The 27,417-nt window shown below is 46.7% G+C and overlaps 1 protein-coding gene across 5 annotated transcripts; it reads right to left on the minus strand.

The window, feature by feature from the left end:
- Nucleotides 1-967: 967 nt before the first annotated feature.
- Nucleotides 968-26,858, minus strand: med15 (mediator complex subunit 15). 5 transcript variants are annotated; one of them, XM_083976493.1, is made up of 18 exons: nucleotides 26,756-26,858; nucleotides 23,996-24,083; nucleotides 23,841-23,892; nucleotides 21,421-21,444; nucleotides 21,083-21,247; nucleotides 18,701-18,984; nucleotides 17,235-17,705; nucleotides 14,086-14,208; nucleotides 12,683-12,832; nucleotides 11,027-11,145; nucleotides 10,804-10,931; nucleotides 8,150-8,284; nucleotides 7,961-8,024; nucleotides 5,955-6,021; nucleotides 4,078-4,235; nucleotides 2,952-3,118; nucleotides 1,370-1,468; nucleotides 968-1,232 (listed from the first exon to the last, which is right to left on the minus strand). In XM_083976493.1, exons 1-18 carry the CDS (start codon nucleotides 26,821-26,823, stop codon nucleotides 1,096-1,098), a joined length of 2,499 nt encoding a protein of 832 aa, XP_083832619.1. In that variant the 5' UTR covers nucleotides 26,824-26,858; the 3' UTR covers nucleotides 968-1,095. The 5 variants fall into 5 exon arrangements, with proteins under 5 accessions (XP_083832619.1, XP_083832618.1, XP_083832617.1 ...); XM_083976492.1 differs by having other exon boundaries at nucleotides 7,961-8,039; XM_083976491.1 differs by having other exon boundaries at nucleotides 14,050-14,208.
- Between the last annotated feature and the right edge of the window lie 559 nt (nucleotides 26,859-27,417).

A 27,417-nucleotide genomic window follows, 5' to 3' on the forward strand; every position in this document is an offset into this window, starting at 1 on the left:
ATTTTCCAGTTTGTATAAGTGCACTTGTAACTACACTACAATTAAAATTATAGAAGCCAGCAAGACGCACACAGAGACCGGGGTTCACCCAGGGATCACTGCCCTGTTAATGCAGGTCAAGCACGGACGAGTCCCTCCCTCCCTCCCTCCCTCCCTCCCTCCCACTCTCCCACCCTCCCACCCGGAGAGGAGAGTTACCTGACTGCTGTTCCCGCAGGTCATTGTCAGCTGTTTCTTCCCCCTTAATTCCCCGAGGGATAACTCTGCTTCATCGTGGCGTGCTAAGCGCTGTCTTGCCAGGCTGATGTGCTGGGAATCCGGCACACGTGCGGGACGGACGGTCACGTCGTCAGGTTTTTTTGTTTGTTTTTTCACGGGGTCTCTCACCTGTTATTTTGCGGGGCCCTACGCAACGTGCGTAGTGTGCGTATTGGGTGAACCGGTACTGAGAAAACGACTCCCGGATGTGAAAAGATCAAAAGACAAGTTTTTATTTATAAAAAGCAGAAAATACATTTATATTTTCACTTTGAACCAAAGTGTACAAATCTTTTCCCACACTACTTCTTCTTCATCTTCATCTTCTTCTTCCTCCTCTGTGGTACAAAACTCAGTAAATCGACAGAAACAAAGTCGTGGTGCGTTCAGGGAGCGGGTAAGAGTCAGGATAAATAACAGCTGCTCTGGTTTCCCTTTGTGTCTCCTGACCGGGCCGAGGCCGAAGCCGAAGCCGCCCCGGGACCTGGACCTGGACCTGGACCTGGACCTGGACTCGGACCATCCCGGAGGTCCCGACCCGGAGGTCCCGACCCGGAGGTCCCGACCCGGAGGTCCCGACCCGGAGGTCCCGACCCGGTCTTCAGTCTCTGAGGGACGTTCGAGGTCTGGAGGCGTCAGGAGCTTCTAGTGTTGTAGAGTTTCCCAGCCTCGGTGTCGTCCCTGAACGCCTCACAGCTCTGCAGTTTGAAACTTTGAAGAGTTTGAAGTGTCATCAGACTGTAGTGTCCATGGAAACAGGGTTAGGTGGGGTGGGGTGGGGTGGGGGGTTGCTGTGGCGACGGCAGGCGAGGCGAGGCGAGGCGAGGGGGCGGGGCCTCAGGCCGCAGACAGACAGGCCTGGTGGACGCTCTGCGCCCACGTGTTGAGCAGCTCCGTCACTGAGTGTTTGTCTGGAAGCTGCAGCAGCTTGGACGTCATCGTCCTGTGGACGGACTGGAGGAAGCTGTTCGCACCTGAGACACACGGGACAGGTAGGGACAGGTGAGACAGGTGAGACAGGTAAAAAAAAAAAAAAAAAAGGTAGAGACAGACAGGTAGGTAGAGGACAGGTGAGAGACAGACAGGTAGAGACAGAGCCGTGTGGTCTCACCGTACTGCTCCCCGTCGTCGGCCCAGTAGGGACTCTGGTCTGGATAGTCGGCGGGGACGCTGAGCTGCAGGGGGGGGACGCTGGGCAGGTTCTTATCGTCTGAAACAACAACAACAACAACAGGACATTATATTTCAAGCGAATATGGACCAAAGCTAAACTTATCCTTGACTGTCCTGACTAGTGTTGGGCGATCTTGACATTCTCAGATCGTCCCAATTTCTGCGGCGGCGGCGTATGAGTTTCGCTTTTACTGTGCCCTGCTGTCATGCATGCTGCTTCTGTGTGTGTGTGTGTGTGTGTGAGGGCTAATAACGGAGAAAGAGCACTATGATCACGGAACGATATTGCGTTGCCGAAAGCCGAAAAATCTATTCATGGCGGACGTAATTTATTTGTGGCATATCAGTGAACACCTGGTTTCCTCAAATGTGACGCGGAGTGGCCACCCTGTTTACCACAGAGATTTTGTGTGCGGTCATATGACTACCTGTGGCTGCATTTGATTTGTGCAACACTGTCATTTGACAGAGTATCTGGGGTTGGAAGAAGCAGCCAGAGAAGCGGCTTCATTAAAACAAAACAAACAGATCGCGCATTGGATCAAAAAAAAAGTAGTGAGTATGTGTGTGTGTGTGTGTAAAATCGGCAAGAAAACAAAACATCGCCGATCGTCCTTCCAATCGCCAATCGGCACAACCCTCGTCCTGACCACGCACTTTATAGGGAGTTTGACCTCCTCCCATCTGGACGCTGCTTTAGGAGCCTGAGACTAGTCTTGCCTGTACTCTCGGGCCTCTGCACTTAAATGCACTTGGGTATCGAGTGTTATTTTATTTCGGTTCTTGCGGCACTGTGCACTTTGGTGCATTGTGTAGAGCATTGTGTGTTGTTATTATCAACAGTAATTTATTGGTAGTGGTTGGTGGTATGTTTTTGTTGTTCGTGCTGTTTGTTTGGTGTGTTGCTGCACTGTGTTGTGGCTGGTGACATGTCGATTGATTGATCGATTGATTTCTTTATTTCGATCATGTAAATGACAATGTAAAAAAATAAAATAAATAAGATAAAATAATAATATAATAAGGAAATAAGTGAACAGCAAAAATGTATACACAAAAAAAGTAACATCTCATAAGCAACGCAATTTACATGAGCGAAAAGGAGTAGGAAGAAGTATAAACTTATCTAATCCTACCCCTATCATTTTAACTATATGTTCTAATTAAAATCATAAATTAAAATCTAATTAAAATCATTGATGTCTTGGATGCTGCTTTTTTGTCTTGTATTTGTGGTGCTTGCTGCAGATCCAATTTCCCTCAGGACATAAATAAAAACTGAACTGAACAGAATAACAACAGGTAAACATGCTGGTGGCGTGACCAGGAGTGATGTCAACCTTTGGGGCGGGCAGACAGACAAACAAACAAACAAACAAACAAACAAACAAACAAACAATCAAACAATCAATCAATCAATCAATCAATCAATCAATCAATCAATCAATCAATCAATCAATCAATCTATCTAGTATCTATCTATCTATCTATCCATCCATCATGATGCTGGGCCCCCTCACCCAGCTTGCAGACCAGGTGCACGGTGCCGTTGTTGCTGCAGAAGGACGGGTCCAGGTTGACCAGGAACTTGACGTCCAGCCGAGCCACCTCGCCCTGCAGGATGTTGGGGATCGTCTGCCGCTCCTCGTCCTCGTGCTTCCTCTTCCTGCCCAGGACGCTGGGACCTCTGGGGGGTGGGGGGGGACATACAGCTCTTCAAAATGATCAGTTCCTCTGGTTTTACTATTCATAGCTATGTGTTTGAGTAAAATGAACACTTTTGTTTCATTCTATAACCTACTGACAACATTTCTCCCAATAAAATATTGTCATTTAGAGCAGTGGTTCTCAACTGGTGGGTCGGGACCCTAAAGTGGGTCTAGACCCGTTCTGGATGGGTCGTGGACAGCTGGTCAAAAAAGTAAATAATATTTAATGCACATCTGATGTTGGACATGTCTTTTATTTTGAAAAATAACTTATATTGAAAGGCACGAGACACGTGAACACATGCAGTTGTAATGCTCCTCCTCACTTTCTTATTATTTGCTCCATTTGCTCTGAATGCAAAGATATCAGTTTCTTATTAATGTGGCCTGAATGCAGTGAAAATACCTTGATTTGTGGGTCTTTATTTTGTGCAATTTGATATTTATTCACTTTTGTGAACATGCTCTGAATGCAGAGATGCATTAGAAGTCAAATATATCGTTTTGTTGGTCTCCATTTTGTGCAAATAAAAAAAATAATCTTGGTTTGAATTCTATAAAAGTGGGTCACGACTTAATGACCATGGGAAAATGTGGAGCCCAGAGTGAGACTAGTTGAGAACCCCTGATTCTCAACAGGTCAAAATAACAAAAAAGATTCTGGTGTTTTCAGACCTTACCGTATAATGCAAAGAAAACAAGTTTCATATTTAAAACAACACAACACTACTTTTTACTTCTAAACTTTTTAAAGAGTTTACAAAATAAACATTGGTGGAATAATCCAATTTTTTAAAAGTTTAATAGACACTGGAATCGATGGCTGCCATAGCAAGCAAATCTGGCAAAAATAGGAATTTCTCAAGTTGATTTCTTTAAGTGGATTTCATGGGGCCCTACTTCCCCTGTGAGCTGAGTGCAGACGGCTGCTACCTACGTGATGGGGGGGCCGTGGATGGCGGTCATGGCGGGGGCGAAGGTCCGGTACAGGGAGTGGTTGAAGACCGGGGAGCGGATGTTGGCCATGACGGCGTCCAGCAGCGGCTGACACAGGTACTGCTGCTTGGTGGCCACCGGGGGGGGAGGGGGGGTCGGCTGCAGCCACAGGGACAACAAGGACAGACCGTTACCATGACGACAACAAGGACAGACCGTTACTACGACAACAACAAGGACAGACTGTTACTACGACGACAACAACAGCAACTAGAACACCTGTGTGTGTTTGACAGAGTCGGGGCTCAGCAGACAGAAACGCAGAGAAAAAGAGCGTTTTTCTGCCTCTGCACTGGTCTCACATTTGGGCTTATTCTGACAAAACAGTAGCTCCTATCAGAAGAAGAAGCAGACCGTGGTCGTCGTAAGTACTTCCTGAACACTTGATAGGATTTTGGTGTTTCTACAGTAAATATTTTAGAAACCTTTGCGAGTTATAGACAGGGGTCCGTTCTGCTTCTCTCAGAAAATCTTTGTATTGGAGTCAATGAGGAGCAGAGACAGACGTGGCCGCACTTAGAGGCTGACAATTCAAATTCTGTAAGTCTCTCTGCTTTGTTGAACACATTGTTAGAGAGAGAACAAGTTTGTCTACAAATATGGAAAAAATCATGTGTGTAGAGTGTAAATTGTGGCCGGGCCGAGTGTGGAAAGAGAAAAGTTTCAGACAGCTTCTCCCACTCTGACCGATGATGTCACCCACTCTGACGTGAACATTCCGTGCAATACACACCCATTATAATCTGGACATTTCTTCAAAAACGATCATGGTCATTGATCAGTGATTGATCAAAAACTATATGACCTATCGGAACGTGGATACATAGACCGAAAGACAAGACTTGTGTCTACTGTTTAAAGACGAACTAAACCCCCAAACCACTTTTTTCTGCTGAAAACAAATGTATTTGGGTATAAGGTAGTGTTGTCAGTTGATTCTGGTCCAACTTTTGACATTTTAGTCAAAATATTTCAATTTGGTGTATTTTGTAGTAAAAATGCAGTGTGACTGCCCTCTATGGGTTGAAACACGGCTATTGCAATCGAATTTTTCTATTGGCTGAGATGGAGGCAGATGACGTTTTGGAGGCAGCTTTCGTCATCGGCCACCAGCTCCCCGACCAATCAGCACCGGCTGCTGCCTGCCGCTAACGGTTGCTAGGCACTCTAGCTGCTCTGCTGCAGCTAACGGCTGCTAACAGCTGCCTGAACGGGAATCGTTAGTGCGGCCGCCGCTGGCGCTAACGAGCCGTTAACGAGCTAACGAGCCGGCGGATCAGCTGTAGATGCTGTGTCACGGCTCTGGCGTCCTCTCCTAGTAGTGTCCGCGCTACTAGTGCTGTTAGAGTCGCTCGTTAGTAGCTCGTTAGCGCTAGCAGAAGTGTCGATGTGTGTTTATTACTTTTTTTTCTCTTTTGTGTGATTTCGCGGGTGTGAATGGGGCGCAAGGGGGAGGGGGGAGGGGGGATCGGAGAGTGCTCCTGAGTCCCGCCCATAATCAAGGCATTTTTTGAATTTCAAGCTTAGAGCACGTCATCCAAAACTGAGGGGTTTAGTTCCCCTTTAAAGTTTAAATGGAGTCTCTAGGTGAAAGTATGCCAGAGCAGTAGACGTTTGAAAAAGTCCAATAATTTTTTTCACTTTGTGACCTCGTCCCATTCATTCTCTGTGAGAAAGTTTTCACAGTTTGTCACAACTTGCGTTGCCAAACATTCGTATTCTGTAGAAAAAAGTAAAAGCACAGCGACCACGATGGAACCGCACGTTTTGATATCTATATATTTGACGGTTGAGACTCAGAGTGAAGGTTGTTCTCACCACGGCCATGTCGTTCTTCAGCTTCTCCAGAGCAATCTCACATTTCTGAAGAGTCCTGAGAGGACACCTGGAGGACGGAGAGCACAGACGGGTCAGGAGAGGTGGACTGATGTGGACTGATGTGGACCCATGTGGTCTAGTGGTCTGATGTGGTCTAGTGGACTGATGTGGACTGATGTGGACCTAAGTAGTCTGATGTGGTCTAGTGCAGTGGTCCCCAACCCCCGGGCCGCGGACCGGTACCGGTCCGTGGATCATTTGGTACCGGGCCGCAGAAAGATGAAATGAAAATGAAAAAAAAAATAAATAAATCGTTTGTTTCGTCTATTTCACACTTCCGGTCGTTTTATTTTGAAAATGTTGCCACTTCCGTTTGTGCATCTTCCCAGTGCTGCGCAATTGACAGGCAAATGACAGGCAATTGACAGGCAGGCACAAACGTAAAAGAGTGAACAACACACGTCACTGGGCCGGGAAAAACTCAATAATGAGACGACAGAAGACCCGACGCCTTCCAACAAGAAGAAAGCTGTTCTAAAAGAAAAAGCACGAGTCCTGTTTAAATTACGGGTTCATTGCAACAGGTGATTCACATGCTCCAAGCTCCGCAATGTGTGTGCGGGACCCGGCCGGCTCTCTGCCGCTTCATCACTTTACAGAAAACTTATCTCCCTGCATTCTGGATTTAAAGCAGATATCAGTGGAATGTTTTTGTTAATATAAGTCCTAAATAGTCCTATTTTCCGTCAGCAATCACTTACATGAAGTATTTCAGCCTAAACACGAGTCTCTCCGTCACTCTGCTCTGCTGTAACCCGAGGAGAAAATTTTCCTTGTGGGATACAAGTGTTATCCAATGAGGAGAGAGAACGGCATGAAGGGCTGTGTGTGCAGCCAAGGGATGCGCGTGAATGTGGTGACGTAGCACGAGGACCAATTGATGCCTGACAAGGGCGGGGGCTGCTAACTCATGGTGCGTTCAAAGAAACTCGTACTTTGTGTTTTTCCTTCCTGTGAAGTCATACCAGTTCGATCTGGTACGAGTTCACGGGTCGGAAGTTACGAGTGGCCGTTATAGGGAACTTTCACAGACAACAGGATGGTAAAAACACGAGCTACGGGTTACCTGGAACGCTACCAAGTCGTAGTTGTGACTTGAAGCTGTAACTTACGGTTTCAAAAGCCTGCCTTGAACGCAGCATTAGCCGAAACGGCCGTGAAGCTGATATCTGCTTTAAGCAGAATATCCTGAGATCGCCACAAAAGCACGGAAAACCTGCTTCCATTACAAACATATTATGTTTGTGAAACGGAGTTTTCTGCAGCTTCAGCAGCAAAAAGAGATGACAGAGTAGACAGGAACCGAGATGACAGACGGAGCATCACCCCCAGATGACTGACATTATTATTGTGATACTAGCCTATATTATGGTGAGTTGTAACAAAGAACGTAAACGTAAGAGAAAACTAGGCTATGTGAACGTGTAGTCCTGTTTATACAGTAGGCCTACATGTAATGTAAACAGGAGAACGTACGCTACCCCCCGCCCCCGCAGAGAACGACCGACCCCCCCCCCCCCCCCCCCCCCGGGCCGCGGTAAAATTTACCACCGGTGACCGGTCCGCGGAGATAAAAAGGTTGGGGACCGCTGGTCTAGTGGACTGATGTGGACCCATGTGGACCTAAGTAGTCTGATGTGGTCTAGTGGACTGATGTGGACTGATGTGGTCTAGTGGACCCATGTGGTCTAGTGGACTGGTGTGGTCCCATGTGGACCCATGTGGACTGACGTGGTCTAGTGGACTGATGTGGTCTAGTGGTCTGATGTGGTCCCATGTGGACCCATGTGGTCTGATGTGGTCTGATGTGGTCTAGTGGACTGATGTGGACCCATGTGGACCTAAGTAGTCTGATGTGGTCTACTCTAGTGGACTGGTGTGGACCGATGTGGACCCATGTGGTCTGATGTGGTCTAGTGGACTGATGTGGACTCTTGTGGTCTCACCTGGTGTTGGGGTCGGTGAGGATGTTGAGCAGACTCTTCATCTTGCTCAGGTCCTTCTTCCTGTCTGTGAAACACACAGCTGCCGTTACAGAGGGAACGAGGAGCCGTTAACGATGATTGATCAGATTAATTGATTGATTGACTGATTCCTGCTGATCGATCCGATCGATTGGTTCGTTGGCGGCTCACCTTCGTTCTTGTCGATCTTATTGATCATCCTGCGCAGAGGCTCGATGTATTTGGAAAGCTGCTTCAGCTTCTCCATGTACTGCTGGTCCTCCAGGGACGTGGCGCCCGCAGGACTCATCACAGAGCTGGGGTTACCTGAGGACAGAGAGGACAGGTGAGGACAGGTGAGGACAGAGAGGACAGGTGAGGACAGAGAGGACAGGTGAAGACAGAGAGGACAGAGAGGACAGGGGAGGACAGAGAGGACAGGTGAGGACAGAGAGGACAGAGAGGACAGGTGAAGACAGAGAGGACAGAGAGGACAGGTGAAGACAGAGAGGACAGGAGAGGACAGGTGAAGACAGAGAGGACAGGTGAGGACAGGAGAGGACAGGTGAGGACAGAGAGGACAGGTGAAGACAGAGAGGACAGGTGAGGACAGGAGAGGACAGGTGAGGACAGAGAGGACAGGTGAAGACAGAGAGGACAGGTGAAGACAGAGAGGACAGGTGAAGACAGAGAGGACAGAGAGGACAGGTGAAGACAGAGAGGACAGGAGAGGACAGGTGAAGACAGAGAGGACAGGTGAGGACAGGAGAGGACAGGTGAGGACAGAGAGGACAGGTGAAGACAGAGAGGACAGGTGAGGACAGGAGAGGACAGGTGAGGACAGAGAGGACAGGTGAGGACAGAGAGGACAGGTGAAGACAGAGAGGACAGGTGAAGACAGAGAAGACAGGTGAAGACAGAGAGGACAGGTGAGGACAGAGAGGACAGGTGAAGACAGAGAGGACAGGTGAGGACAGAGAGGACAGGTGAGGACAGAAAGGACAGGTGAAGACAGAGAGGACAGGTGAGGACAGAGAGGACAGGTGAAGACAGAGAGGACAAAGAGGACAGGTGACGAGTCAGGAGCTAGCCGTTAGCATGCTAACTTGTGGTGATGGGATGTACTGTGCCGAGGCTTCAGAGCGCGGAAGTCTTTCATAAAGCGTGTATCGAGGCTCGTTGCTCCGTTTAGCGCGAGTGAAGCCTCGCTTGTGTGTTTTGCCAATTTGGAAGTGGAAAAAAATATTGTTTCTTAATAAAAATGAATAAAGACACCATCATCCTAGTATTAACTCTCACCTTATGAAAACAATGCAACAGTTTTAAATAAACTCTTGTCTTGTTGGAATTATTTAAACATTGACTGAAATAATACTAGGGCTGCCCCCGACCAAAGATTTTGTTGGTCGACCAGTAGTCGTCACTTATGGCGATTAGTCGACTAATCGACCCCCCACCTTGACGGAAAAAAAAAAAATTTAAATTTAAAAAAAAAAAAATTTTTTTTTTTTTTTTTTTTTTTTTTTGCTGCCCGCGGTCAGGTTGAGAATTAATTAATTAATGCTCGTGACTCCGGCCGTGTTGGGTCCGAGATTCAACAACAAGCCGGTCGGGTTTCACCGTTATTACCGGCAGAATGCCCGTTTATCACCACTAAACACAGTAGATGAGGAGGGTAAAAAGTTACTGAGCTCAGGCTGTGTGACGGGGGTGCGGGGGTGGGGGTCCGCGGCGTGGAGCGGTGCGGGCATATTATGTCTATGGGTGTGGGCATAGACATATGTCTATGGGTGTGGGCATAGACATAATGTCTATGGGTGGGGGTCTCTGACTGCAGCGGGGACCATCATGGATCCGCTCCGTGACACTGCGAGACCGCCGGTGAGCGCTGTGGGACGGGACCGGGGCTCAGACAGCACCGCTAATGGTGACAGCGGTGATACGAGAGAGACTGCCGTGCCGTGTAAAAAAAAAAAAAAAAAAAGTGTCACGACTTCCTGTATCTGGCCCTTCAAAATAAAAGCCCAATAGCCTTTCATATACAGTTCAGTCATTGATGTTGGCTTAATTTTGACAAGACACGGCTCCAAATGTTTTTTTTTTTTTCCTGCGACCAATCGACCAATGAAATTTTGGTCGGCTAATGATTTTTTGGTCGACCAGTGCTTGGTCGACTATTTGGGGGCAGCCCTAAATAATACTGACAAGTTCTTTGACAATAATAGACCTCTGTTACCATTACACTTTAATCAAAATGTTAGATAAATGAATGAGTGAACCACACAAAATAAAATAAAGGTTTTGACCAGCAGGGGGGGGTTTGTCTGCACACCAAGCCTTGAGAAATGAACCGTTTTTCGAACCAATTGGATGGAAAGCTTCAAGGTGTCACGAGGCTTCATCTGGCCGTAATGCTAACGTTAGCCGCGGCGGAGACGTTATGCTAACATTCCACGGCGGAGACATTATGCTAACGTTAGCCGCGGCAGAGACATTATGCTAACATTAGCCACGGTGGAGACATTATGCTAACGTTAGCCGCGGTAGAGACATTATGCTAACATTAGCCACGGTGGAGACATTATGCTAACGTTAGCCGCGGTAGAGACATTATGCTAACATTAGCCACGGTGGAGACATTATGCTAACATTAGCCACGGTGGAGACATTATGCTAACATTAGCCACGGTGGAGAGATTATGTTTTTTTTGTTTTTGTTTTTATGCTGTTCTTTTAAAAAAGAAAAGCAAAGACATTATGCTAACACTAGCCGCAGCGGAGACATTATGCTAACGCTAGCCGCGGCAGAGACGTTATGCTAACGCTAGCCATGGCGGACACTTTACCTGGAGTGTTGAGCGGTCCGGGGGAGGGGACTCCGTAGTTCTGGGGCGTGCGGGCGGTGGCGGGGCTCTGTGAGGGCTGGGGGGAGGGGCTGGGCTGGAAACCTCCTGGAGACGGCGTGGGACCAGAGCTGTGGGGGGGGGTTAGGGGTCAGAGGTTAACCAGCAGCGTCACACCTGGTCACAGAGGTCACATCACCTGAAGCTCAGCAGCTGCTGCCGTTACCTGGCCGAGTTGGGCTGCGAGGTCGGGGGCTGCGGCGACGGCTGAGGGGGAGGGGGCATCGACTGTGGCGTCTGGACCTGTGCAGGTGAAGGTGATGACATCATCGAGTGCTGTGGCACCTAGGGAGGAGATTGGACAAAGGACAAGCCAATGAGAGGCCAGGGAGAAGCTCCAGAACCAGACCTCAGGGCTGAACCGGTCCATGGAGCAGATCACAGCGAGCAACAGACTGAACCCTGGGTTACATGCAAGGGGGCAGTTGTCGGTCTGAGAAGTGAAGCTCACTTCCGCATTCAAAAAGCTGCAATCCCCTCGGCTGTCGCTGGGGGCTGGCTCCAGAAGGGAGCAACTCCAATCGAGCCCCATGTTAAAATAGCCGATTTTACAGCTTAAAAAAACATATTTACAGCCTGGTACATTTTATTTTTTTGGTCTCAATCAATAGTTTCTACCCCCGCACACACTCTGAGGGGGGTGAATTTTTTTTAAACTCTACCGTTTTACTATTATTAGGTTTAAAGTTCTGGCCAATCAGGGCGCAGAACCGTTGAGTGACAGGTCCGGCGACCGCTGCTACGAGGCCAGTGGGCGGGCCCTCGGCCGGCCAACGGCCGCACCGCTCCAAATATGGCAAGTAGAATCCAACATGGCGCGGTTCTAACCCCCGTAGTAGAGACACAAAACAGACTCCCCCAAACCAATGGGTGACGTCACGGACGCTACGTCCATTCTTTTTACAGTCTATGGTTACATGCTGTCATTCCGACATCCCATGATTCCGACATGCGAATGTCCCTTCATTCCGACAAGGCTTTCCATATAAGGAAATGTGCGTTACTCAACAGAGGACGTGCTGATAGAGGAATACCCAAATGGTTGTGTGTAATTCCGCAGCAGAGCGCAGACAGGGACTAGTCTGCCTGTCTAGCCTCTATCTGGTCTTTTTACTAAACTTAACCAATTCCTTTCTTCACTGCCTAAGCCCAACCAGTGCAAAATCTTTTGGGGAAACAAATTTTTCTTTTTTACTTGTTTTTTTTTTTTTCAAGAAATTTTACCCCTTTTTGTATTATTGCCCCTTTTTTTAGAGAGAAATTGTACCACATTTTTCTACAATTTCTTTGCGAAATCTTACCACTTTTTCGATTTTCTAGAATTCTTTTGAGAAATTTTACTAGATTCTTCTCATTAAAAAAAAAAAAAAACTTTTACTTTTTTTTATTTTTATTTTTTTTATAGAAATTTTACCATTTAAAAAAAAAAATCTTACTACTTTTTTCTAGAAATGTTTCAACTTTTTTTGAGAAATCTTACCACTTTTTTCCAGAAATTTCTATATAATCTTTCAAAAATGTACGGCGCCTAATTTAAACGTACATTCATTGTTTGTGTATTTCTGGTGTTTGCTTCAAAATGTTGTCCAATGGAGGTCCGTGATCTAATTTGTGTCAATTTTGGGTCCTTGATTGTAAAAAAAAAAAAGTTTGAGAAAGTATGTACAGTTTACCCAACTAAAAAGCAGTATACCCACAAAAAATTTTTTTTGACTACACCACTGGTTATGCTCATGTGGAGCGGGTTGAGGTTGAAGCAGCAGAGAGACGGACAGAAGCAGGGAGGGAGGGGGGTCAGATGTCGCTCTAGAGGGATAAATACCTGCTGTGTCATCGGCTGTCCTCCCACCGCGGCGGCGGCTGCAGCGGCGGCGGCGGCAGCGGCAGCAGCTGCAGCAGCGTTTGGAGGAGGGATGGGGGAGTTGAGGGCGGCTCGAGGTCGGTTGGGAATCTGCATCACGGGTCGACCCAACTTCAGAGGACACAACAGACAGGACAGGACAGGTGAGCAGAGGGGGGGAGGGGGGCAAGGGGGCGGAGCTTCACAAGCTGCTGCTCATCACCTGCACAGTCTGCGTCTAACCAACGGCTCTGACAAACACCCACCACCCAGAACGCACTGCCGTTACTATTAGGGGTGGGCAAAAATATCGATATGGCAATATATCACGATATTTTGTATCGCGATACGATATCGATATTCAAAATTTGAATATATTTTTTTCAAATAATAAATCATGTTTCAGACATTTAATCCAGTACAACTTCCGCACCGCTGCTCCGCGAGGTGTCACTGTACTGCTACCTCAGACAGTGTGTTGTTCATGCAGATATGTTGTTGTAACTTGCGCTTGTATAGTTACAATAAAATGGCATGGATAATTTGAATTACATTACAAGTACATTTTGACTAAGTTTGTCCCATGAATTATCACTATCATCTGATGTACATACAACTCGGATTTTAAGATGCATAATGCCTTTTACATTTTTCAGTGAACTGTGTAGAATATCGCAATATATCGCAAAATTTGGATATCGCAATATCATATCGTATCGTGATGCGTATCGTATCGTGAGGTACTAGGCAATGCCCACCCCTAGATACTATGGTGAATCAAAGCTGTGAGACGTTCAGGTGCACAACTGCCACCTGTGTAAATCACAGTTACCGTCTCACTGTGGAAACGCACTGAGGCGTTCCATGATGACATTATTCGTCATTCATGGCAGCTGAAACAGGAAGTGAAGACTGAGATTCAAGCGGTTGTGGCTAGATGGCGTACAGTGATGTAGAATCTTACCAAATCTCATCGAGAACTCCCGACTGGTTAAGTTTAGTAAAACTGACATGTACAGGTGTAAAATAGTGGGGAATAAAGCAAAAAGTAAGTGAAGCTATTGGTTGGGTTTAGGCACAGATTGCGTGTTTTCTCGGACGTCACTTCCTGCAGCTCATGTACGCCATCTAGCAACAACCGATTCAAGCAGCGGGAGGTTATGACTCACACCGTAGTGACATCAGAGGACGTCACCTGTCTGCAGGCGAGGCCCTCTGACCTCAGGATGACAACATCGTCATTACAGCCGCTCTCTGTTTGAGTGTTCATGCAGGTGGGGGGTGTTTGCTCAGAGCCTCAGGTGTTCAGCAGCGTGTGATGTCATATCGAGCTGTTACACATAAAGCACCTGTGGTTGCTGTGGTTGCCGTGGCTGCGGTCTCACCTGTCCTGGTCCGGCGGCGGCTGCAGCGGCGGCGTTGAGCTGCGCCTGAGCTGCAGCCTGCTGGGCCTGCTGCGCCGCCTGCTGAGCATGCTGGACCTGCTGCTGCTGCAGGACTGCACGGGCCTGCACACACACACACACACACACAGGGCAAGGCATGCAAGCAGAGTGACGGTAAGCAGGACTACTGCATCCTGGAGAAAGGTATTATGGGTAAAGGAAGCAGGGTGGCATCTACTTTATTCTCTTTTCTAAGCTGCAGTTCTGAATCACTGTTCATACAAACACCTGGATGGGAGAACATCTGGATGTTTATTGAAGAAACTTTAAATTTCTACAAGAAAGAATTTTGCTTCTCATTTTTCGGTGTCCATTTGTAGGCTATCCATTGTTAAAAGATGGCATGATAATCCATGCATTTTACAGATTTTCAATGAAAAAAAAAAAAAGATCCATGTGTTTACCGCAACTACAGAAACTATGGAAACGTAATCATTCAATTCCACCAGAGAAGCAAAACCGGTTTACGTTTTTGACGTTCTGTAAAAGGTGGATGCATTCAACAGATTGTTCAGTACTTTATTGTCATTGTCACCTGCAACAACGAAATTGAGAAAGAGCATCACAGTCCAGCATAATAAATAAATTAGAGTGCTCAAGTGCAATGAGGTACAATAATGTAATTGGGGTGGGGGTGGAGGGGTGGGGGGTTCATAGAATTGATCTTTTCTAGAAGATGAGTCTTCTTAGTCTCAGAATGACAAACCATCAGACTCGGTGATAAAGGGATATTCCAGCGCTTAGTTTAACCCCTGGTCTAACGCACTGTCAGACCCAGTAGAACACAGTAGAACCCCCCCTTCAGAGATCAAGAACAACACCAAACTTCATCAACAGTACAAACAGGGTCCCATACCATAATACGAGGCATCCTTGTCGCATCTCATGTTGGCCCTCTCAACTTCTCTGCAGGAGGGCAATGTAAATTCTGACTCTGTCACCTTTTGTGATAGGTCACTTGAGCCATTAGGTCTTATGTCCAAGGAAATTCGACGGATGATGTCCATCCCGGTCCAAGTTTATTGCCAAGTTTGGCTCACAGTCAAACTTGACGGAAGCGGCTAGGAGAACTCTCTATAGTCTCCCAGTGAAGCCAGGAGAGATATTTGGTCCAGCAGCACAGGAAGCGTTGGAGCGTACCATCGAGATAGAAAAATGGAATGGAATGGTCGCAGAGGCCGGCCCGTGACTTTTTCGGGATTCTGCCCGCCTGCCCTCGAGGCAACCGCAAGCTTCAGTTCCAGTACGGCAGTTTTGTGCAGCCTTGGATCTGAGGAGGCTCAACAGGTTTATGAAGTTCTTGCCGTTCCACATGTTACCCACAGAGATTGGTTTACGTCCATAGACCAGAAAGAGTCTTACTCTCATGTCCCCATTGCCCATCAACACCAACACCTTCTTGCCATTCGAGGCCGCCACTGGCAGTTCAGAGTGCTACTGTTCGGGCTCTCCCTCTCCCCAAGGGTGTTTACGAGGTGGCGCCTCTACAGTCTCAGACTCAAGGTTAATATGGAAAAGAGTTGCTTCATTGGTGCAACACTGAACACTGTGACTATGACAGCCGGTCTGTCCCTCCACCATGTGGACAACATCCTACACCTTCTCACCCTCTTCCATTAGGGGTGACTGTTTCCCAATGTCACATTTCCTCGTTCTTCAGCAAACTAATATCCATTTTAGCTGTTGTACCACTGGGCCTGCTGTCACTGCACCCACTGTAGAGGTGGTTCAACAGCTTCCGCTTGAATGCCAAGTGGCACAGACACAGGATGCTCAAGGTTTCACAGCAGTGTCTGGTCACCCCGGTCCTGTGGAGGGAAAAGGGCCTACATGGTAAGGGGTGTCCCTATGGGCTCCATTCCGTCTCGCAGGGAGATCGCCACCATGGATGCTGCCCCTCAGGGTGGGGTGCAGCGTGGAAGAGTAGGACAGCTCACGGGCAGTGGTCTACAAAAGGCCACACCGAACCGTACCTGAGGGGCAAGCACATCCTAATACGGTCAGACAACATCTCGACCATGTATCATATCAACGATCAGGGCGAGACCAAGTCTGCACGGCGGGTGTCACAGGATCTCCAAACATGGGAAGCCAATGGGCAATGCATCTAACCGGAGAGCAGAACTTCCTTTCCCGTCAAAAGTCTCCATCAGGGGAGTGGTGCCTCCATCTGGACATCCTTCAGCAGAGCAGGGGTTGGACCTCTTCACTTCAGAGGTGTCAACCCACTGCCCTCTATGGTTCTCCCTAGCGGAGACAACCAGCCCTCTAGGCCAGGATGCACTGGCTCACCCTTGGCCGGAGGTTCTTCTATATGCTTTCAGTACTTCAGAGAGTCCCTTCAGGAAGGTCACAGCCAGGATTCTGCTGGTGGCCCCCTTCTGGCCAGGGGGAACGTGGTTTCCTCCCCAACAGGAGAGATCCCCTGTCCCGACTAGGAGGACAGATCTGGCACCCCAATCTCCCAACTGCCCTCCAACCCTGTGTCTGACGGCTGGAGGGCCCGAACGGCTGCTTAACAGCTGTGCGAACCCTGTTCGGCATACCGTAATGAATGCAAGTGCGCCATTCACTCGTCTGCAGCACGATAACAGATGGAAGCTGTTTTCTAACTGGTGTATGGGTCAGAGTGAAGTCCCAGTGCATTGCTCTGTGCCTACTGTTCTGAAGTTCCTGCAGTCCCTTCTGGACAGAGGGACTCCTTCTACTCTGAAGGTGTATGTAGCAGCAATCTTATGTCACCATGCAAGAGTTGACAATGGCACCGTGGGGAGCCACAGTATGGTGTCCCTCTTCTTGAAGAGGACTAAGAGGTTGCATCCTCCAAGAGTCCCAAGAACCCCAGCATGGGATCTCCCATGGAACTGTTGTTCATCAGCAACAGACAGCAGTGTTTCGCTATCTGGCTGTCTGTGCTGAAGTCATTACAACTAGATTCCTAGATCCAACACTTGATCCCTGGAGGAGGTATTTTACTGGGTCTGACCATGGGTTAAACTTAGACCAGAATATGTTAATTAGAAACCACTCAAGAGTAATCTGAACAGTCTGGTACTTGACACCTGATTGGTTCCTGGACCTGCTCTCACCTGGAAGGCCTGGATCTTGAGCTGGTGCTGCTGCTGCTGCTGATTCAGGGAGTTGATGGGAACGTGTTGAGCGGACGTCATCTGTCCGGCCAGAGACTGAGGCACCATGCCGGGCTGCTGCTGCTGCTGGGAGTGTGGAGGCATCTGCCCCGGCTGAGGCTGGCCCTGGGCCTGCACCTGCTGCTGCTGCTGCTGCTGCTGCTGCTGCTGAACCATGTGCTGCATGGACTGGGCCTGGACCTGGGCCTGAGCCTGAGCTTGAGCCTGGGCTTGAGCTTGAGCTTGGGCTTGGGCTTGAGCTTGGGCTTGAGCTTGAGCTTGGGCTTGAGCTTGGGCCTGAGCTTGAGCCTGGGCTTGAGCTTGAGCCTGGGCTTGAGCTTGAGCTTGGGCTTGAGCTTGAGCCTGAGCATGCTGCTGGAGCTGCTGGAGCTGCACCATCTGCTGCTGTTGCTGGAGCCTCGAGTGGTGCATCTGACAGGAGGAAGACAAACAGGGAAGCTGAGTGACACCTCCATCATCATATCAGACATACACTCATATAGCTTAAATACCGTTTAATCTGATGTCTGTTCCCAGGGCATATGGTATATTGTTCTTTAACTGTGGGTTAAAACTGTCTGTTCTTATTTTGTTTTGTTTTGTTTTTTGTTTTGCCTTTATATTGTCTGTCTGTCTTGTAATTGTCCATTGTATGACTTGTCATCACAAGGTTTTAAAGTCGTATGTCTTTTAGAAACCTGCCTTGGGACTGCGGCTGAAATTTAGCAGTTGTGCTAAGTCCGGCACATTTACACTGATGTTTAAAGGACAATTCCAGGCGATTTCAACTCGGGCTGTATGTTCCTAACATTTTAGGTCTAAAAGAAGGAATCTGAAGATTTTCAGTTTAATGTCTCCTGTGTTGCGGTAGCTGCATCTGTCCCCGCATCGCCACGGCAGCAATGAATGGGAGTGGATGCAAGTTCCGCTGCTTAGGCTGTTTACATCCCTCAAGCCACAATTTTTTTCCACAGACAGCGTCAGATTGCGACTCAAACATGAACAGAGAAGTTTATTTACTTCAAGCAAGCCGACATGTTTGTAAAAAAGTCGATCTAATTCAAAGTCTCCCGGAGTCTCGCGCGAGACCCAAGAAATTGTGGCTTTGAGGGATGTAAACAACAGCAGAACTTCAATCCGCTCCCATTCATTGCTGCCGTGGCGATGCAGGGACAGACACAACTACCGCAAAACAGGAGCAATTAAACTGAAAATCTTCAGATTCCTTCTTTTAGACCTAAAATGTTAGGAAAATACACTCCCGAGTTGAATTCGCCTGGAATTGTCCTTTAATGCGTCAGTGTTGATGAATGTGTACTGTCCCAATTCAATAAATAAAGAAATGAAATGAAATGAAATATGGGTCAGACTCTATCAGGACCTGGGTCCGGTTCAGAGACCTCACGCTGACTCTGGTGTACACGTACCTGGTTCTGCTGCTGCTGGTTCTGGGCTTGCTGCTGCTGGCTTTGGTGCTGCTGCTGCAACTGTTGGTGCTGCTGCTGCTGTTGTTGTTGTTGCTGTTGCTGCTGCTGCTGCTGCTGCTGCTGCATCTGCACCCTCATCTGGAACTGCTGCTGCATGGCGTTCTGCTGCTGCTGCTGCTGTTGCTGCTGCTGCTGCTGCTGGAACGGCTGGAACTGAATGGGCGGCTGCTGCTGCTGCTGCGCCTGCACCATCTGCTGCATCGGCATCTGGCCCGGACCCCCTACTACAGAGTGAGTGAGAAGCCGGTGAAGGACGGCGCTGGTCTAACGGCTCAGAACGGGCCCGACACACATACACAACGTGCCAAAGTGGAGACCGAAAGTCAGAGCGGCTCTGATGCCAACATGTGCGGCGGCGTCGCAGCCAGCATCCACCGACACCGCAGCATGAGCATTCACAGCAGACACACATAGTCCAGTCATTTTAGGCCAAAAAAGGGGTCAACGTTGAACAAATTGCAACAGAAACAAACTCAACTGATTTTGTATCCTCAACATGTCCTGAGTGAGGGAAAAAAAGCCCAGAAGAATCCCATTAGGGGAAAGTTTAGAAAAAGACCCAAACATATCCCATTTATACGCCTATTCATTATTTTTCTCACCTGAATAGGGTAAAATTTTTAACCTTTAGATATCTCCATGAAAATTACTGAGTTGATTACTGACATTAAGACAAACAAAAAATGTGTTACAAGTTTTTTTAAATTCTTCGTTAACATAAATAAATTCCATTGACGGCACATAAAGGTGCTGTGGTGGTACCAGCTTGAAAATTGGAGTGAGTTGACTCCATCGGTCAACCGACAAAAATCACTTTAAATTTCAAGATGACTGCAATTTTTCAAGGTAGCCACATCCTTAGTAGAGCAGGTATGAGCAAACAGTGCATAGTCCAATTACGTATGGCTAATTTGCATACATACAACACCAGATAGCCTAAACGGGTTCCATTCAGACCTTAATATTAAGTTTTTTAACTGTAATATGTTAACAAGACTGAACAAGACATTTTCACCTGCTATACCCAACGTTTAGATCAGGTGTTGGTATGCAAATTAGCCATACGTAATGTCATACCTTTTTCTAAACTTTCCCCTAATGGGATTCTTCGGGAATTTTTTCCCTCACTCAGGACATGTTGAGGAAACAAAATCAGTTGAATTTGCGGTAACACTTTACTTGAATGGGTATTCATAAGATTGACATAACAGCTGTCATAAACATCAATGAATACTTCTGACAGCTGTCGTTAAGTGTCATTCGCTAAGTTATGTCACTTTTGATGCAAAGTTGACATTGTTTGAGATGTTCCTTGTTATGAGAACTTGACATCATTGTTTAAGTTTGGCCATTAGGTCTGCTATGACAGTTTAAATTGTCTTTATGTCAAGTTGTCAGAACAAAAACATCTCAAACAATGTCAACTTTGCATCAAAAGTGACATAACTTACCGAATGACACTTAACCACAGCTGGGGGGGGGGGGGGGGCTCACCATTAACAAATAAGTACATTACAATATCACGGAAAGGCAATTTCCAGTAGTTCAACCCCAACCAAGTATTGAGTGCATATAGATGGACATAGTTTTCAGAAGGCCAACATTTCTATATTAAAAATGCTTAAAAAAAAAAAAAAAAAACCTTTGCAATATTTCCATTTTGGAGATACTGATTTTTAGGTCTACATTACTATTAAAATAAACTGAATAAATAAAGACATGGGATGTGTCATTCAGTGTGTAATGGACATAGGCCTATATAATGTGTTAGTTTCACTTTAATTGAACACATTCTACATCGCGGAGGTGACGTCTTTCCACTCAGGGCTTCCTGCACCTCTGAAACGGGGCAGAGCTCCGTGGAAACACCTGCCTGACACAGCAACGTAGGGAACCATGCATGTCCGCGGCGCACAGCTCCACATGCACGGGGGGAAAAACGGCGTCGCCGTCGCACCGACTGCACGCGGATACGCGCCGCTTTAATGAGCGCACATGTCGCGCGTCAACATTGGAGGCTGTTATCAGTATAATCAGAGTTCGCCTCAGTTTCACGTGATTGTCACTGTCAGCCTGTTAGAAAAACATTTTACTGACCCCAGCTGAGACGCTGAGACCCCCCCCCCCCTCCCAAAAACAAAAACTCTTCGGATCTGAACGATTCACACAAGTCACCTAATTGGTCATGAAAAAAACGAGTTTCGCTTTTCGGCGCGCTGTTTGCATCCATGAGTGTTACCGAATTTGCTTCTGTTGCAATTTGTTCCACCTTTTTTCATAAAATGACTGGACTAACACACCACACGGAGGAAACACACTCACTGGCTTGTGGGTTTCCAGCCACCCCTGCCATGGCATGCTGGCCTATCTGCATCTGCCCCATGGCCCCCATGCCACCCACTGGAGCGCCGGTGGGGCGAGGGCCCATGCCACTGGCGCCCGGGCCCCCTCCTACCCCCGTCAGGTTAGTCAGGGTGTTCATGGGATCTAGCAGAAGGGTAGACAACAGACAATATTACGCAGCTCCGACATGCACAGCAGGAATCATGAACACCACGAGTCTGGTAGTGAAGGTCCAGCAGAGGACAGAAGAACACAGCAAAGGAAACTCAGATGAAGAGACAGGTGTCGCCGACAGACGCAGCCACAGAGCCACTTACCTGGACCCCCCAGGGACTTCTTATCTGTGGGTGAGAAACAACAAACTGGTGACTACAGGTGTCTTTGGAAGTCACTGATAATCAACCTTGGAGAACGACTACTACAGATCCTAGATCAGATCAGAGTGGTCTTGGATGTACATCATGTTATGGGGATGTCCGATAATATCGACCGGATATTAACATAAAAATGTAACATATGTCCATATTGTTAGCGGTTTTTCTGCCGATAACGAAAACCCAATAACATAATGCCTGGATTTTATAGCGAATTCGGATGCACATCCTCAATATTTTTTTAACCAAAAACCAACGCTCATTAAAGGGACAACGAGGAGTTTTGTAAAAGCGAAGTGTTTCCTCACTACATTTATGAGCCTCCGCACCGTGAAATTCTTTGACCGGCGCAAGACAGACTCATGTTTTCATTCATCAAGAATTAAAGTCAGAGGTTGGAAGACGATCACATACCGTCGTAGTTCCCACCATAAACGGAGATTCGGCGGCGTTATTCTCATGACTCGCCACGAAACCGAAAGTAAAGAAACGCTGGTCGGCTCGCCCAGCATTTCCACCACCACTAATAATAACAAAATAACCATAGAGACAAAACCATAGATTTATCTAAAATGGACCATTAACAAGTGGTAACGGAGATTCATCCACATTAATATCAGACTTTTTTATAACTAAATAGAAACTCCTCGTTGTCCCTTTAACCGATTAATAACCGTTAATTGATGGGATTAAAATGCTCTGAGTGTCTGTGACTAGGCTTGTGCCTCCATCAATCAATCAGATCAATCATAATCTTTATTTGCCATTTGTGCATACACACATAGGAATTTTTGTACGGTTGTTCCAGGTCAGGTGGAGAAACAAAAGGTCGTATCGGTATCATCGGTAATTGACGATGTTTTTCTTGCCGTTATAAAACACACACACACGCTGCTCCAGCAGTACAGCACCACGTTGTACTCTGGAACAGCTGATCGGTGCTTAGATGGAGGTTAGATCTTCACATTTTGAACTCTTTTTATACAAAATGCAGCCAAACAGCAGGCGAAAGAGAGAGGAACAGCAGAGCTAAAAATAACCGATTGTATCAATCGGTCAAAGTTCTTGTTATTGGTTGACGGTTTAACGGTTAAAGCAATACTTACCTTTCTGGAACTTTTGCACATTTCTTTGTCTAAGTTAAAATGCTATTAATAATCTGATGATACATTAAAATGTAAGAGAAACCCAACAGGGTTAAAAACTCATCATTTTTTCATTCTCATATAATTCTGAGAAAAGTCTGACCAATAATATTATTCGGTCCGATTACTAAGATTTGACGAGCGACCGAACCTACTTAATATGTAATCACTTTGTGCACCCCTCTCCTCCTCTCCCCCCTCCCGACCAGGAAGAACGCTTATTGACAGAGCAGTAGCAGGACACAGAGAGCAGAGGAGACTAGAGTCACAACACACAAGAAAGAAGGTTTTTGGAAATAAATAGTTTTTTAAAAGACCAATAACTGCAGCCGCAGCTGGTCGCGGAGTTTCATGTCTGATATTGTAACGTTGATAGTGATCAGCCCCGAGTGATACGTAAACACAGGAAGTCACATGTGTCTATAAAGCATCCAGTGCTAACGGCTAGCGGGCTAGGCTACTGTTAGCTCTGTGCTAACGGCTAGGCTACTGTTAGCTCTGTGCTAACGGCTAGGCTACTGTTAGCTCTGTGCTAACGGCTAGGCTACTGTTAGCTCTGTGAGTTCTCAGCGGTCCGGACCCGGTTGAACTCCGGACCGGCGCGGCTCGACTCGGCTCGGTCTGGATTTATTTTCGGCCTGAACCAGCGCATCAGGTGGCGCTGGTCCGGCCGCCAGCCCGGCTCGTTGAGAACTGTAATCTGTAACAATCACTTCCCCTGCGTCTCCAGTAGCAGTAGGCTAACAACAGTTTATTATAAAACTCATCAGTCATCATCACTGAGTCCGTTTATACGGTTTAAAACTCCGGTGTTGTGTTTGTTTGTGTTGTTCCCGTTTCACTCGCGTTCCTGTTCTGTTTACCGTTGCCATGCCAACGCATGAAGCAGGGAGGGAGGGGGCTCGTGGAGATGCGGCAGGAGGGAGAGGTGGGTGGGACTTGTGAGGGAGGTGGAGCTGTTGATTTTCAAATGTTTGTGCTGTGCTGAGTGAAATGCCAGATCGGTAAGTATTGCTTTAATCATGTGCATCCCTAGTAGCAAGATATGTTATTAATTAGTTATGGGGGGGGGGGGGGGGGGGGACACCTGCATATCGTATCGGTTGTTATTGGAATTGAAAATTAAGCGTTCGACAACATCTGCATATTGGATATCGGCAAAACATCCCGTATCGGACATCCCCACCACTTCCTTCCTGTGTCAGCTCAGATACTCACGGATGTCTCTGAAGTGGATGATCAGCCTGGCCACCAGAGACAAATACTCCTCCTGGGGAAAACAACACATTCAGAGAGAGCTCAGCTCCTGCAGCTTCGGCTCATTACACAACACCAACATGAGCGACCGTAACGATCCGAGCACTGTGACTCACTCTGGACTTGGCTTTGACGTACACGTGGTTCTCCATCTCGTTGCTGGACTTGGTGTGAGCTGTTCCCGCCTTCCTCATCGCCTCCTCTCTGGAGGGAAACACATCACACACACACACACATCACGTTACAGCAGGTTTTACTGCGCACTGCTGTCACGCATGCACGCTTCTCTCTCTCTGTGTGTGTGTGTGTGTGTGTGTGTGGACGCCAATAACGGAGAAAGAGCGCTATGCGGAGATCAGTGAACGGAACGATACTGCGTTGGCCAGGAATGTTATATCTGTTTACAAATCCCTGAATGGAGCGGCCTCCTCCTACCTGTCAGAACTTTTGGGCTCCAAAAACTGTCATTTCATTTGAATCAGCAACAAATTGTAAAAATAGGATTTACATTAACAATCTCTGTAATTCTACAGTCCAAGTCTTTAAAGGCCGTTTTCTCAGAAAGAGTTTTTCAGACTCAGGGTGTATTCACACCTGTTTAGTGCGCACCCTGGTGCGCACCAAATGTTAAAATGATACATTGTTTCATTTTTCAGTTAGTGCGGTTGCGTTCACACCAGCTTTTTGTCACTCGGGACCAAACTTGGAGAACGTCACGTCTCCATGACTACCGGTTGGAATCTCGAAGCGCTGATTGATAAAACTTTTATGATGGAGACTCCAGTAGGGCCGGTTGTTAGTAGCTCTGGTCATTTATTTCTATAATGTTTGCATGTATAACTCTGTTTGGTACTTCCGGCTGGTTTCCGGTTGCGTTCACCCAGCTCGGTCCCGTTAGTTCCCGGTTAAACGTTAAACACGGACCTCCGCTGCTCGGTAACCACGGTAACCAGCTGCTCCGCGGACCCGAGGGACGGACCCGCCGACCTGAGCGGACTCAGCGGACACGCACCGACCGGCTGCCCCGCTGCTGCTGCTTCGTTTGTGGGGACAGAGCTCCGCAGCACCGGAGCACCGGGCGGTCTCCCCGCTGCGTTAACCCGTTGTCGGTGACTACGGGAGCCCTTTTAGCTCAAACTTGTTGAGTTCGCCTGGCAGTTGGCTCGCACCAGAGTGCGGTTGCTTTCACACATAAACTAGTGCGCACCAGAGTTCGGCTGGAGCCGAACCGAGACCACCTCCTCAGGCCGCACTAGTTTTGGTGCGCATTAGAGTGCGATGTGCTTTCACACCAACCCAAACTGGACCAAATTTAGTGCGCACCAGATTTAGTGCGCACTAACACTGCAGGTGTGAATACACCCTCAGACTCCTCTCTAGAAATCTCCACTTCAGCAGCACTTCCAGACACCAAACCTTCCACTTTGATCCCTTTCTATATTCTGAAGGTTTTTACAGAGGGGATTGTTGATATATCATTCACAGCCTCATTTATACAACATTTTATTACTAAAAACATGGAGATATTAGATGTTTTAGGGCTGGTGACAGTATTTTCTCATTTACAGAGTGATAAAAAGAGATATCCACAATCCTCCTCTGGAAAAACTAAAGACTCTAATATCTCAACAAAATAAAACATGAATTTAGAAAGTAGCTTTATCCATTGTTCATATTTCGGTTCTGGAAATATATGCAAATTAGCGCATGTTTAATTAATTTATTTAATCATCTTTTCTTTGTAGCTGAGGAGAAATAATGTAAATATCAAGACACATGGTTGTTATGAGGACTGGGACTGGACACAGTGGTGGACTTTTTGACCACAACACTTGACATGAACCTCTGCTCTGCACTCCATCATGATGTTTATTAACACATGTTTTGATTTTGTTCTTTGTTTTTGTTCCAGCTGCAGTCAGAATACTGAACACAATAATAATAATACATTTACATTTTAGTATGTTATCTTGGTATTTAGTGTTTATTGTTAGCTATTTAATATCTAAATCACTTCCATAAGGCGGCCCTGACTTATTTGATCTTTTTGACTATTTGCCTTTTTATTTTTTCTATTGCTACACTGTTTCTTTTTAAATTGTTTTTGGATCGCTCCACAGTGTCTCGTTTTACATTAAAAAACATCAATAAAGTGAAATCTGGATCTGGAATCATGATGTTTAACACATGTTTTGATTTTGTTTTTGTTCCAGCTGCAGTCAGAATACTGAACACACACTGATAATAATACTTTTTTTTTTTTTTTTTTTTGCATTTATCTTGGTATTTAGTGTTTATTATTAACTATTTAATATTTAAATCACTTCCTTAAGACTGCACTGACTTATTTTAGGCTATCTTTTTGACAATTTGACTTTTTATTATTATTTTTTTATTATTACTACACAGTTTCTTCTTAAATTGTTTTTGGATCGCTCCACAGTGTCTCGTTTTTATGTACGTTTATGTACCATAAAAACATCAACAAAGTGAAATCCGATGGTGTTTAGCTGTGGAGCTAAGTGGAGCTAACTGCAGCTAAGTGGAGCTAAGTGGAGCTAACTTCCTAACAGCTGAGGAGCTAACCGCTGCTAACGGCTCTGCTCGCCCCCTCGCCGCCGCAGTTCACCCCCTTCTGGCCGGGTTAGAGCCCTGACTGTGGCCGGTCGGTACCAGAACCTCGGTCCCGGTCCAAACCCCTCTGTTTATTGTTGTTTCTGCCCCCAAACACACACACAAACACACAACACACACATGTTTTCTAACCGCGGTCTGACGTCACGGTCTCAACGTTAGCTTGTAGCTGTTAGCTTTAGCGGCTAACTGTAGCAGCAGAAACAGTTGGATTCTGTTTAAAATAAACCTCTGAATCTCACATCTGAGCGACGACTTTCTGTCGGAACTGCGGGCTCCTCCAGTCGCTGTCCGGTCCCGGGACTTCCATCTTCAGACTCGGTGTTTCAGGAGGGTTTTTTTTTTTTTTTTCCACCGGAGATGAAGCTTTCCCTCCGCTCTTCCTCCTTCCGCTCGGAGGGAAAGAAGATGGCGGCTGTCAGCGCCGCCTGCAGGACGGACGAGGAACTGCAACTGCAGGCGGCGGTCCCAGCTCCCAGCATGCTTTGCTCAGTGTGGTGCTATGGTGGTTGTGTGTCAACAACAAAAGCAAAAGTTCCTCTGGAAGAACTTTTTCCCCACTTTCTTGAAAGAGCTTTCTGCACTTTGTGACGCACTTCAAAGTTTAAAGTCTAAAAATGTACAACATCTATATCAACATTTAGATCTTTCCCTTACATATTACGATATTATGATTCCTTTTGCTATGTTTGTATTTATTTACCTTCCTTGTAGTTAGATAGATAGATAGATAGATAGATAGATAGATAGATAGATAGATAGATAGATAGATAGATAGATAGATAGATAGATAGATAGATACTTTATTAATCCCGAAGGAAATTCATCTGTCAGCTGCTCCAAACATTCTAAAAGAAAATACTTAATGCAGACAGATGTAGCAGCATTATATATAAAAAGATTT

The sequence above is a fragment of the Trachurus trachurus genome (assembly GCF_905171665.1).
Source record: "Trachurus trachurus genome assembly, chromosome: 8".
In the NCBI taxonomy this organism is placed as follows: domain Eukaryota; kingdom Metazoa; phylum Chordata; class Actinopteri; order Carangiformes; family Carangidae; genus Trachurus; species Trachurus trachurus.